Source organism: Ceratotherium simum, chromosome 24, assembly GCF_057802395.1.
Source record: "Ceratotherium simum simum isolate JZ-2026a chromosome 24, ASM5780239v1, whole genome shotgun sequence".
Taxonomy (NCBI): domain Eukaryota; kingdom Metazoa; phylum Chordata; class Mammalia; order Perissodactyla; family Rhinocerotidae; genus Ceratotherium; species Ceratotherium simum.
This window is the reverse complement of record NC_141923.1, coordinates 14298098-14311974: the sequence shown is the minus strand read 5'-3', so window position 1 is coordinate 14311974 and position 13877 is coordinate 14298098. Positions and strand designations below refer to the sequence as shown.

At 44.4% G+C, this 13877-nt stretch overlaps 1 protein-coding gene and 1 long non-coding RNA gene across 2 annotated transcripts in view; one reads left to right on the top strand and one right to left on the bottom strand.

Annotated features, from left to right (window-relative positions):
* DGLUCY (D-glutamate cyclase) overlaps nucleotides 1-13877 on the top strand; it is a 53221-nt gene that overhangs the window by 20170 nt on the left and 19174 nt on the right. Inside the window, 3 exon segments of the mRNA XM_014790493.2 lie at nucleotides 3334-3395; nucleotides 3575-3612; nucleotides 6598-6746. Of these exon segments, the coding sequence (XP_014645979.1) occupies nucleotides 3334-3395; nucleotides 3575-3612; nucleotides 6598-6746 (249 nt within the window).
* Nucleotides 8284-9781, bottom strand: LOC147913897 (uncharacterized). The gene is made up of 2 exons (XR_015556014.1): nucleotides 9634-9781; nucleotides 8284-8687 (listed from the first exon to the last, which is right to left on the bottom strand). It is a non-coding gene; the product is annotated as an uncharacterized LOC147913897 (long non-coding RNA).

Below are 13877 nucleotides of genomic sequence, written 5' to 3'. Positions count from 1 at the left end.
TTGTGAGAAGTAGCCAGATCTATCGTATTTCAAAGGTAGAGTCATGATTTCCAGGTAGATTGGATGCAGGTGTGAAACAGAAGAACCAGGGATTGCTCTGAGGTTTTGGGCAGGGTAACTGAAAGGATGGAGTTGCTGTGAACCAGAACGGGGTAGACCATGAGTAGAGCAGGTTTGACCCTTGAGCACTGCTGGTGGGAACATAAAATGGTGCGGCTACTGTGGAAAACAGTATGGCAGTTCCTGAAAAAGTTAAAAATAGAAAATACCATATGACTCAGCCATTCCACTTTGGCGTATACACCCAAAAGGACAAAAAGCAGGGACTCAAACAGATATTTGCAAACCCATGTTCACAGCAACATTATTCACAATAGGCAAAATGTGGAAGGAACCCAAGTGTCCATCAATGAATGAATGGATAAATAAAATGTGGTATATACATACAAGGAACATTATTCAGCCTTAGAAAGGAAGGAAATTCTGACACATGCTACAACATGGATGAACTTTGAGGACGTTCTGCTAAGCAAGATAAGCCAGCCACAAAGGAACAAATACCGTATGACTCCACTTATATGAGGTACCTAGAGTTACTAAAATCGTGGGGACAGAAAGGAGAATGGGAGTTGCCAGGGTCTGGGGTTGGGGGGAAATGGGGAGTTTGTGTTTAGTGGGTATGGAGTTTCAGTTTGGGAAGAAGGAAGAGTTCTGGAGATAGATGGTGGTGATAGTCAAACAACACATGAAAGTGCTTAATGCCAGAGAACTGTACGCTTAAACACGATTAAGGTGGTAAATTTTACGCTATGTGTATTTTACCACAATTACAATTAAAAAAAATTTTTTAAAGAGTGCAGGTCTGAGCCTATTAAGTGTGAGATACTCCTTAGACAAACAGGTGGAGAAGTCATGCAGGCAGTTAGATCTATGAGTCAAGTTCAGGAGAGCAGTCTGGGCTGGAAAGATAAATGGGAGAGCTGTTGGCATATTGATAGTCAAGACACTGGATGAGATCACCAAGGGGCTAAATGGAGACAGAGTAAAGGACCCCGGATTGTGCCCTGGGATGCTCCACGTTGAGAGGTCGAGGAGAAGGAGGAGGCAGCAAGAGAGACCGAGCAGGAGCAGCTTCGAGGAAGGAGGAAAACTAAGGGACCATGTTGGCATCAAGGAGAAGGGACAGCCAGCTGCTGCCAACAGGCCCGCAGTCACTTCCATCTGACAACCGGTTTGGTGGATACTTTTAGCCGCCCACTTTCCCAGGAGTTGCTCTGCCCTCCTGCTCGCCTGATGGCCCCACTCAGAGGCTTCGACTGGACTCGAACTCAGAACTCAGGCTCGCCCGCACGGTGGCTTAGAGGGTGAGGTTTGCGACATTGGATTTTGCAAAGCTTTCATTACATTTGGATGATGAAAGTAAAGGCAATTTGGCCTTTTAGTGAAATTATTTCAGTTCTTTTTATAATTGAAGCCTAGGAGATGATTAAAGAACAAAAAGCTCGGTCATTTCTTCCTTGTCTTGAGCATAAGTTGACCAAATTGGTTCTTTGTGGCTCAGGTTTGGGGGCCATTTTGCCCGCCCTTCCTGTCCTGAGGCTCTTTCTCTCTGTGTGCCCCACTCACATACGTTATGTTCTCCATCCTTCTGGGCTCCCTGGTGCCCCTTCTTGCTAGTAACCTGTATCCTCGATCCAATTTAGAGGAGGTAAGAAAGCACCAGCCTTCATTTAGCACCTACTGTGTGCCAGGCCCCCCAGCTTGGTGCTTGGCACACTTCTCATCATTGTGCCACAGCAATCCTGGGAGGCGGCACGATTAACCTTCATTTCACAGAGGAGGAAACCAAAGCTCAGAGAGTTCCCCTGGCTTGCCCAAGGTCACACAGTTAGAACTGTCACATCCCACCCAGGGTTGTTTGGCTCTAGTCAGTCCTCTTGCCGGGTCACCAGGTTGCCCCTCAGAGCACAGAGAGGGGCTGGGTCTTTCAGCTTGTCGTGACCGCCCTCCATTCCTAGCTTGTTGCGTCACATGTAAAATGTGCCCGGTGTGTACCCCTTGATGGACCAACTGCCCTCTACTGTCTTTCTCCCTTAGACATGGTGTGGGGCTGGCGAGGGAGGTCAGGGGAGCCATAGTGGGGGCACTTTAGGACCTCTGAGAGTGACTCTGGCTCCTCACCCTCAGCATGCCTCATCGACCCACTGGGGCGGCTGCGATGGCTCCTGGAGGGCTTGGAACGGTGCAGCTGGAGTGGGACGCAGCCATCTTGAAGCCACATTTATAATACAATCACGTGCTTTTACACAGATAAGATGCTTCCTTGGGTGGCTTTATGTGCAGGGTGTGAGGGTTGATGATGGAGATTAGGGGGTTGGCCAAAGCACCCCCAAGCTGCTTGCTCCCAGTCTGGGAGCTCCTGCAGAACCAGCGGGACCATAAATGTTGGGTCCACAATCCCAGTCCTGGGACCTCCGTCAGCTGTCTCAAGCTCTGCGTGGAAAAGACCTCATCCCGGGCCAGTGAATATGCAAAGATTCTACCCTAAACTGCCATGAGGTGGATTAGTTAGCGAAAAACCAAATCAATTTTATTTTGTAATTTGTGTGTTTTCCACATATTCTACAATGATATGTAGTATCATTGCATTTTTAAGAGTCAAATTCACTTTGGAAATCACTCTGATACCAGTAGCTACTCAAGGCCCAGACGCTGGGACCTTTCTTCCTCTGTTCTTGAACTGCCCTGAAGGCAGGCAGGGAGATGGGGGTGGGGAGCAGACAAGAACTTGAGGTAGGAACTGGCATCATGACACCGACCTACATACTTGGCTTTGCCCAAGTTATTTAGCAGCTCTGAGCCTCAGTTTTCTTCCTCTGTAAAATGGGGCTAATAATGGTTCTTATCACACAGAATTGTGGTGGAAATTAAATGACAGCGTGCATGTCACGTGCTTAGCAGAGGGCTGGCTCACTGTCACCACGGGCATCTAAATGTGTCTCCAGCACTCATGATGGCAGTGGGCCAGAATAGGCCTCTGTTCACGTGGCATTGTGTGCATCTGCATGCAGAATATTTGCTAGCCCACAATGATGGTGACACTAGCCCAAGTCCACCCCCACCCCCCGCCCACCCTAAGGTTTACTCAGGACTAAAAGTAAACTTAAGTATCCTCTGTGTTGAGGTCTTGGCTTACCTAACAACGTATTCTACAGGCAGATGTCATTCACTAATGGTGATGAGACTTTCCAAAGAAGCTTTTGAAAAGCCAGCATGAATTCCCAAAATGCAGCACGAGGGCTGATGTGTTCACCCTTTGCCTTTATTTTCAAGGTGTTCTGAAGACACTGATCCTAATATTAACCCACCAAGGTGGATCAGCGGGAGATGCTCAGGCATTTATTTTTTTATTTTTATTTTTTTTTGGTGAGGAAGAATGACCCTGAGCTAACATCTGTGCCCATCTTCATCTAGTGTGTAGGTCTACGCCTGGGATCTGAACCCACGAACCCCAGGGCACTGAAGCAGAGTGCTTGAACTTAACCACTATGCCACCAGGCTGGCCCCTGCTCAGGCGTTTCTATGCAAAGATGGGGACCCCAGGTCACCTAGGTGTGTGTCCCATCCCAGTTTAAGTGGATGACAATGGAAAAGTCCACCGGTTATTAACTTTGACAACAAAGTTTCTGCATCCTTCAGCCCTCCAGAGAAAACAAAGCTGTGAGCCCACAGGTTCTGATGGGCCAGACTAACAACAAGGCTGGGGGGCTTCAAGGCGTACTGGGGCTTTGCAGAGGGTCTCTGGGAGTAGCAGTTCCCTGAGAGATGGCGTGTCTTCCTGCTAGAAAGAGAAGACAGGAAAATTATGAAAAACAAAAACTAGCAGTTTCTCAAACCCACTGAGTGTCCACTTAGAGTTTAGAAACCCTGCTTTAATAGGCCTGGAGGGAGTAACTCTAGCGCAGCTCACAGCAGAACCTGTTCATAATGAGGACCCTGAGTCACCAACAGAAAGTTCTATTGTGGATCTGATATGCTATTTAAATCTGCAAGAATGTGTGTGGCACATATTAGAAATGTCTATATTCCCTGAATGGTTGGCATTCAAACAAAGCCCTGGCTCCTCAGGGAGAAACTAGAAAATTCTCTTGGGTGGGACCCCTGATGACAGATAACACAAGTGTTGCTCTGCTGAGTGGAGGGAGGTGAACCAGAGCTGACTGTGGGGAGAGAGGATTCTGCTCTCTTCAGAGAAGATGCATTCACTCTTCCCAGGGAGCAGGCTTCCCAGGAGTGAATTACTAGCCATAGCTCAATGGATACTTCTGGCCTAAAAAAAATCAATTCACCTTCACAAGGTATATAACTGAGTTCCCCTGGGGGAAGGTCCAGAAACAGTGTTCTCCTTCCAGAACTGAGGATATATTGATCTCAATTGGAGCTCTTGTTGCAAATTGCCTTTCATCACCATTGATGTAGGTCTGGAGGAAGTTCAGGGTCAAAGCTCCTTCCTTCTGTTGATGCTGCTTCTCAGTGGCTGCCTTTTCCTGTGCTGGGCATGTGGCCTCAGGATCACATTCCAACACTTGCTCATCCAAGTGTACATGATGCCACCACATTCTAGCACAACCAAAGGACACGGAGAGGCATGAAGATTTTCTTTTTAAAAAACGTGTACAGAGAAAGCATTCAGAGTTAAGATTTTTTTATTGTGGTAAAATATACTTAAAATTAACCATTTTAACCATTTCTAAGCGTATAGTTCGATGTCATTAAGTACATACACATGGTTGTTCAATTATCACCACCATCCATCTCCAGAACTTTTTCATCTTTCCAAACTGAAACTCTGTGCCCATTAAACACTAACTCCCCATTCCCCCAACCCCCAGCCCCTGGCAACCACCATTCTACTTTCTGTCTCTATAAATTTGTCAATTCTAGTACTGTCACCAGCTAGGTGGCTGGAGAAACACAAAGGTGGGTTTGGAAGCAATTAACTGTTTTTTCAAGTTGTTTCTTTTCCTTTTGCATGTTAAGGAGATGTAACCACCAGCCATCCTGAAACTGACCAAACCACCCAGCAAGAGCTATGCCCATGACCTTTGCCTTATTTTTAATGCAAAGATCTCTCCAGGAGGAGCTTAGGCCTCATTATGTGGAAGCATGTTCTCCAACTGAGCCTGTGCAAGTGAATACCCACCTCTCCCTTTTGAGTATTCAGTCCTCAACCCAAGTAAAACTTCCTGCTTCCCTTTGTTCCTGACACCGTGACTTTGGAAATGATTCCTCACGGCCTCCTATTTGTTGCAAATACATTTTACTTTGTGAGACAACTTCCACTGGTGCAGTCTTATTTAACTCACCAGGAGGTAAACCCACTTGGTTCGGTAACAGTACCTTATATAAGTGGAATCATACATATTTGTCCTTTTGTAACTGGCTTATTTCACTTAGCAAAGTGTCCTCAAGATTCATCCATATTGTAACGTGTCAGAATTTCCTTGCTTTTTAAGGCTGAATAATATTCCATTGTATGTTTATGCCACTTTTTGCTTATTTGTTCATCTGTTGATGGACACTTGGGTTGCTTCCAGCTCTTCCCTCTTGTGAATAATGCTGCTAGGAATATGGGTATAAATATCTCTTCAACCCCCAACTTTCAATTCTTTTGAGTATACACCCAGAAGTGGAATTGCTGGACCATATGGTAAATCTATTTTAAATTTTTTGAGTAACCACTACAAGGTTTTCCATAGCAGAGTTAAGATTTTAAAGAACTCCATCATGGGGAGGATTTAGAGAGATGTGAAAGTACAATTTTCATGTTCTTAAATTGGATTATCAAAACAATATTCCTCCTAATAATAACAGCACCCACAACCACTAACACTTACTGAGCACTGAGGAGGTGTGGGGCTCTGTGCTAAGCTCCTCCTCTGCATTTTCTCATTTAACCCTTTCGACACCGTACGAGACAGGTACTGTTGTTAGGTCATCTGACAGATGCAGCAGATGAGGGTTAGAGAGGTTAAGCCACTCGCCCAAGGCCAGTGGCATGAGGACCTGGAACGGTAACCTACACGATCTGATTCCACAGCCATATTCTTACTGCCAGGCCATCTGTGCCCGTTATTTCTCTCTTTCTGTCTAAAGAAGTCTATCTCGTGTTAGATTCATTTGTTGTCTGTTTCGATTCCTTTTTAGTCTGTTTTATGTCTGTAAGCTGAACAAGATCCTGGAAGAGGGCAGCAGCGGGCCAAGAGCAGCCAACACTCAGACCACTGGGTGCTGGCTACCCTGCTGGTTAGCGGAGATCTGGGCAGGGCACCAGCAGCATCCACCACGTGACCCTGACCTTGCTTGCACAGCCTCTGACTCTAATAAACTGCTAAAGATTCGGATACTTTTCTTAAAATGATCTGATGGACTAGCCCCCAGCACAGGCCTTGGCACATGGCAGATGTTCAGCCAAGTTCTGTGGGAAGGAAGGAATCAAAGAAAGAATGAAGGGTCCTTCACACAAACACACACAGGCATGACCCAACAAGGCAGCCACACTCTCCCTGAGGACCCTCTGCCCTTGCTTCCAGGCAGATGCGACCATCTGGTGGTGACAGAGTGCACAGGAAGGGCTGCCGACAGCAAACACTACAATGCGAGGAAGATGAATCTCAAGCACTTGGTTGACCCCGTTGACGATCATTTCCCTGCAGCCCAGAAGATTCCTGGAATCTCATCAACTGGTAAGCAAGGGGCACTGAGAATTTGACAAGAAGATATCAGCACTAAATGCCTTTTTATTGACTATTGAACACATGACAGGAAAGGGTGATATGGGGACCATCATTTTCCACTCCAGAGATGGTCTTTGTTTATTACGGTTGGCATAGACACTAATGACACTGTTATTTAGAAATCTAACGTCCCCACAGGCAAGGAAGGAAAATGACACTTAACTGAGCATGTTCTATTTGCCTAACTCTAAAATATTAAAACTAATAATAAAATAACAACAATAATAAAATCGAGGCATGGCGTATTATTTTGGTCATATAGGACAAATGTATCATGTATAGCATGTATCATCTTACGAAGCATATTAATTTTAAAAATATCTTAAATATAGGATTAATGCAATATTTTGATTGCTAATAATATAGTAATGTCATCATTTGTGTTTGTACAGAACTGTATAGTTTTCAAAGAGGTTTCCCTTCCATTATATTGTTTAAGCCTCAATAAAACCCTGTGAGTAGGTAAGGAAGCTATAGTGTCCAAAAATGAAGTCTAGTGAGGTTTCTAGAGGTTGCCTAGGTAATTAGTGTTGCTGGTAGAATTAGGTATAGAGTCCAAACTCCCATGATCCCACCCAATATGCTGTTCATGGAATCCTGTTGCCTTTATGTATTTCTGAAAGGCTTCAAGTAACTCCCAAGGAGAACCAGTGTTCTTCCCCTGGGAGTAGGTATCAGACTCAGGAGTAATTAAGGCATGTTTGTCATTCTGTGTTTATTTGTTCTCTCCATTCAAATACTGCAGAGTGTTTCCCAGACTCATTAGTCTCCTTTGGCTTTTGAGGTTTTGATGAGACAATGAAAGTCTTCCGGGCTGAGGAGAAAATTTCTGCAAATTGCCCTGGTCTTTCCCAGAAGAAGCCTTGGGTGTGGTACCCACAGCACAGTTGGCTTGTGCTTCCTGTCTCTCTGGGCCGGGCAGACAGAGGACCTGAGCCTGGGGGAGGCATTCCCAGGGTGGACAAGGAAGGGGTTTCTGAGTCCAGAGGGGCAATCAGGGTCCAAAGGAGCTGCTGGGGCATGCACTCTTCCCCCGCCGTGTGGACCCCTGATTTGTGCAGATCCCCTCCCCTGATGACTCCAAGTGCCCAGTGGAAGCCGATGGAGCTGGCTGTTTGCGCCTTCAAACTGCCCCCTTTGTGGGCCCCAGGACCCTTCTTGGCCTCAGGAGCCCAAGCCCCTCCTGTGGCTTCCCACAGCCCCCTGCCCAGCAGGGCTACCCGTGAATATTCCTTCTCTCCTCTGCTCCAACACCCCTATTCCTTAGTTTCCACAGACAGCTGCCTTGTCATGGACATAGCACTCAGCTGAGAATCAGACACCCACCTTCCACTTTCTACCCAGATACTGCCCCTCTCAGAGCCTCTGTAAGTTCTGAAAAGTGAGGAAAACAAGGCCACGGATAGGACAGACCTGAGGGGTGAACAAGATGAAAATCATAAAATGCTAAAAAGCAGAGACAGAAATAGACAAAATACCAATGCTGGGTGGTGTTATCATTTTCTTTTATTCAATGGGCTGTAATGGATCTAGAAAACTGTGCTGAGAAAAGTCCTCAGGGTGTGGCCCTAAGGCATTTGGTCATTCACAATTGTCCGATTCTTTTGCCTAAGTCCAGGTCTCTCATGCTCGTGGTGAGTCAGCTCTAGTTCCTAGTTCTCCTCTGGACCATCTCACAATGAATGCTGCCTCTGGTGGAATTCTTCCACAAATTCCAAGTCTTTGTAGAAAAAGACACAAAAACAGTCATACAATCGTTCTGTAGGCTCGGAGGCGGGGCCCTCCATCCTTGAGGCACTTGGACAAGCACCTTGGGTGAAGAGTTATCTTAAGGCAGCTGCAACCATCTTCTAGAGGCAGATTCAGCTGATCTCTAGTCTACAGAATCCTCTAGAAATACATGGACACAGGACCAATGTTGTTGCTAGAGCACCACCTCAAAAGGTACAGGCTCACCAATAAATTAAATAATTTCTAACATTTATTTATACTAATATATTTATTCTAGCATTTATTATGCTAATTAACCAATTCTCTGGTGACCATTATCAGATTGGCCTTTAGACTGTGGTCTTTTTCAAATGCTAACCAGCCACCCCTGGGGTGTGAATTCCTGATTGGCTACTTCAGATGTTAACCAGGCACCCCTCTGGTGTAGATTAAATTTAAGTGACACACATACATTTCACATTCTTTAAACAGAAGCCTTTATTTTTTTTTATTTTTTATTTTTTTAATTTTTTGTTTATTGCAGTAACATTGGTTTATAACATTGTAAAAATTTCAGGTGTACATCTAAACAGAAGCCTTTAAAGTAAATTGCAGGAGAGGAAGTCAAGATGGCGGCGTAGGCAGACTCTGAACTCACCTCCTCCTGCAGACACAGCCAATTTACAACCACATGTGGAAAAATTACCCCTGAGACAGAACTGAAAACTGGATAAGAGGAACTCCTGCAACAACGGACAATCCTAACTGAGGTGGAAGAGGCAGAACCTCCCTTCTGGAGAGAAAAACGCCGCCTTCACAAGCCGCAGCACCTCACGGCCGCCCGGGAGCAGCTCACAGGGATGCAGCCTCCCTGGAGGCGCGGGGCCTGGAGCCGGGAGCCCCCCCCCGCTGTGGGTATTTTGTGGACCCAGCACAATGGAGACGAGCGGCATAATATCTGACTTTGCCGCTAATAAAACATTGGGGAGCACCCCCAGAAAAGCTGGTTCACAAAGACATTAAAACCGGCTCTTAAAGGGCCCGTGCGCAAACTCACCCGTTTCAGAAAGCATCCTAAAATCACCAGAAAGAAAGGTACACAGTGCTGTGGTGAAAAGAGACTCACCTGACAGGCCCTGTGTGCATCTCGGTGAGAGGTGAGACCTCTCCAGGGACTGGGACATTGGCGGCAGCCATTGTTGTGGCCTGGTGTGGGCGTGCTGACACAGGCGCCATTGGAGTTCTCCCGGAGGCCTGCTAGCCCAGGGTCTGCCCCACCCGCTAGAGCACCGATTTAATCCAGCTCAGCCAGGGCAGGCAGCCCACCCTAGAGACTGGCCCCACCCAACAGCGGGCCCTCAGGCAACTTGTGGGCCTGCATAGATTGGTGACTGGATTCTCTGCAGCCTGGCAACTGAGCCGACTTCAGTGGGGCAGGGCGTGCATAAGGAGCGGGTGGAGAGTGTGGGGTGGTGGTGGAGTGTGTGGGGCTCCCGCTGTGGAGAGACTGGGTCCGCTTCAGGAGGTCAGGGCACACACACGGGGCAGGACTGTGTTGACTGTGTGTGTGGACCTGTGGGCTTGTCAGCTGCAGAAGACTTGTGCTTCTCAAAGACCCACATAGGGGGTTTGCCCCACCTTCCAAAGCCTGTAACAATTGGGTGCTCCCATGCCTGAGGCCAGCCCCACCCAGCTGCAATCCTCAGAGAGCTGACAAGAGACCTAACGGCTGGAGGCTTATAGCAATTATAAGGCCCTGAGCCTAACAACCTGCCACGCTGGGGGCCTACTCACTTAAAAGAAATACTGCAACACAAATGTGGTATTAGAACTTGCAGCCAACTGTGCTGGGGCTCCCCACACCTGATAAAGAGACTGAAGGGCCCACAACAACTACAAGCAGCTGAGCATTACAACAGCTGGCCAGGAGCATAACTCGGCCTCCCTGGGCACCTACAGGGAGAGCAAACAGGCCACAACAGAAGGACACACGTAGCCCACATAAGGGTCACCCCTGGAACATTGAGAACTGAGGGAAGCACACTGCAGGCCTCCTAAGCCATCACTTACATAAGGTCACCTATCCAAGAGCAGGAGACATAGCTGACCTACCTAATACATAGACACAAGCACAAGGAAAGAGGCAAAATGAGGAGGCAAAGGAATACATTCCAAGTAAGGGAACAGGACAAAACCCCAGAAAAGGAGCTAAGAGAAACAGAAATGAGCAACCTACCTGACAGAGAGTTCAAACAAAGAGTGTTAAGGATGCTTACTGATCTTGGGAGAAGAACAGATGAACTCAGTGAGAATGTCAACAAAGAAATGGAAGATATAAAAGAGAACCAATCAGAAATGAAGAATACAATACTGGAAATGAAAAATTCACTAGAGGGACTCAAAAGCAGAGTAGAGGATACAGAAGAATGGATCTGTGAGCTGGACAAAAGACTAGAAGGAATTACCCAAGCTGAACAGGTAAAAGAGAAAAGAATTAAAAAGAATGAGGACAGTCTAAGGGACCTCTGGGACAAAATCAAGCACACTAACATCTGTGTTATAGGTGTCCTGGAAGGAGAAGAGCGAGACAAAGGGGCAGAGAATCTATTTCAAGAAATAATAGATGAAAACTTCCCTAACCTAAGGAAGGAAACAGACATCCAGGTACAGGAAGCACAGAGAGCCCCAAACAAGATAAACCCAAAGAGGCCCACACCAAGACACATCATAATCAAAATGTCCAGAATTAAAGATAAAGAGAGAATCCTAAAAGCCTCAAGAGAAAGTCAAGTTACATACAAAGGAAACCGCATAAGGCTATCAGCTGACTTCTCAGCAGAAACCTTACAGACTAGAAGAGAATGGCATGATATATTTAAAGTGCTAAAAGGAAAAAACTTACAGCCAAGAATACTCTACCCAGCAAGGTTATCATTCAAAATGGAAGGAGAGATCAAAAATTTCCCAGACAAACAAAAATTAAAGGAGTTTGTCACCAAGAAACCAGTGCTACAAGAAATGTTAAAGGGACTGATTTAAGGGGAAAAGAGAAGACCACAAATAGGAAAAATTATCTATTTCCATGATAAGAGGGTAATGGATACAAATGCACAAAAAAGAGGTTAGATATGATATCAAAAACATAAAATGAGGGAGGAGGGGAGTTAAAGAGTAGAGCTTTCAGACACAGGTCAAACTAAAGAGACCATCAATTCTGTATGGAAGAAGAAAGGAACAGAGAAGGACTACTAAAACACTCAGAAAAAAAAAAGTTAAAAAATGGCAGTAAGTACATACTTATCAATAGCTACTTTAAACGTCAATGGACTAAATACTCCAATTAAAAGGCATAGGGTGGCTGACTGGATAAAAAAACAAGACCCATATATATGCTACATACAAGAGACACACTTCAGACCTAAAGACACTCACAAACTGAAAGTGAAGGGATGGAAAAAGATACTCCATGCAAATGGCAATGAAAAGAAAGCTGGGGTAGCAGTGCTCATATCAGACAAAATAGACTTTAAAACAAAAACTGTAACAAGAGACAAAGAAGGGCATTACATAATGATCAAGGGAACAATCCAACAAGAGGATATAAAACAGGTAAATATCTACGCACCCAATGTAGGTGCACCTAAATATATAAAGCAATTATTAACAGACATAAAAACAGAAATAGACAGTAACACAATAATAGCAGGGGAGTTTAACACTCCACTTACACCAACGGATAGATCATCCAAACAGAAGATCAATAAGGAAACATTGGCCTTAAATGACACACTAGAACAGATGGACCTAGTAGATATATACAGAGCATTCCATCCAAAAACTGAAGAATACACGTTCTTTTCAAATGCACATGGAACATTCTCCAGGATTGATCACATATTAGGCCACAAAACAAGTCTCCATAAATTTAAGAAGATTGAAGTAGTACCAAGCATCTTTTCTGACCACAATGGTATGAAACTAGAAATCAACTATAGGAAGAAAATCAGAAAAGCCACAAATACGTGGAGATTAAACAAAATGCTACTGAACAACGACTGGGTCAACAAAGAAATCAAAGAAGAAATCAAAAAATACCTGGAGACAAATGAAAATGAAAATACGACATGCCAGAATTTATGGGATATAGCAAAAGCGATTCTAAGAGGGACGTTTATAGCAATACAGCCCTATCTCAACAAACAAGAAAAATCTCAAATAAACAATCTAACAGTGCACCTAAAGGAACTGGAAAAAGAAGAACAAACAAAGCCCCAAATCAGTAGAAGAAGGGAAATAATAAAAATCAGAGCAGAAATAAATGAACTAGAGACCAAAAAAAAAAAAAATAGAAAAAAATAATAAAACCAAGAGCTGGTTCTTTGAAAAGATCAACAAAATTGACAAACCTTTAGCTAGACTCACCAAGAAAAAAGAGAGAAGGCACAAATAAGTAAAATCAGAAATGAAAGAGGAGAAATTACAAGAGACACCTCAGAAATACAAAAGATTATAAGAGAATACTATGAAAAGCTATATGCCAACAAATTCGACAATCTGGAAGAAATGGATAAATTCTTAGAATCATACAACCTTCCAAAACTGGATCAAGAAGAAGTAGAGAATTTGAATAGACCAATCACCAGTAAGGAGATCGAAACAGTAATAAAAACCTCCCCAAAAATAAAAGTCCAGGACCAGACGGCTTCCCTGGTGAATTCTACCAAACATTCAAAGAAGACTTAATACCTATCCTTCTCAAACTCTTCCAAAAAATTGAGGAGTGGGGGAAGCTCCCTAACTCATTCTACGAAGCCGACATTACCCTGATACCAAAACCAGACAAGGACAACACAAAAAAAGAAAATTACAGGCCAATATCACTGATGAACATCGATGCAAAAATCCTCAACAAAATACTAGCAAATCGCATACGACAATATGTTAAAAAGATTATACACCATGATCAAGTGGGATTTATTCCAGGTATGCAGGGATGGTTTAACATTCCCAAATCAATCAACGTGATACACCACATTAATAAAATGAAGAATAAAAATCACATGATCATCTCAATAGATGCAGAGAAAGCATTTGACAAGATACAGCATCCATTTATGATAAAAACTCTGAATAAAATGGGTATAGAAGGAAAGTACCTCAACATAATAAAGACCATATATGACAAACCCACAGCTAATATCATCCTCAATGGTGAAAAACTGAAAGCTATCCCTCTAAGAACAGGAACCAGACAAGGATGCCCACTGTCAGCACTCCTATTTAACATAGTACTGGAAGTCCTAGCCGGAGCAATCAGGCAAGAGAAAGAAATAAAAGGGATCCAAATTGGAAAGGAAGAAGTGAAACTGT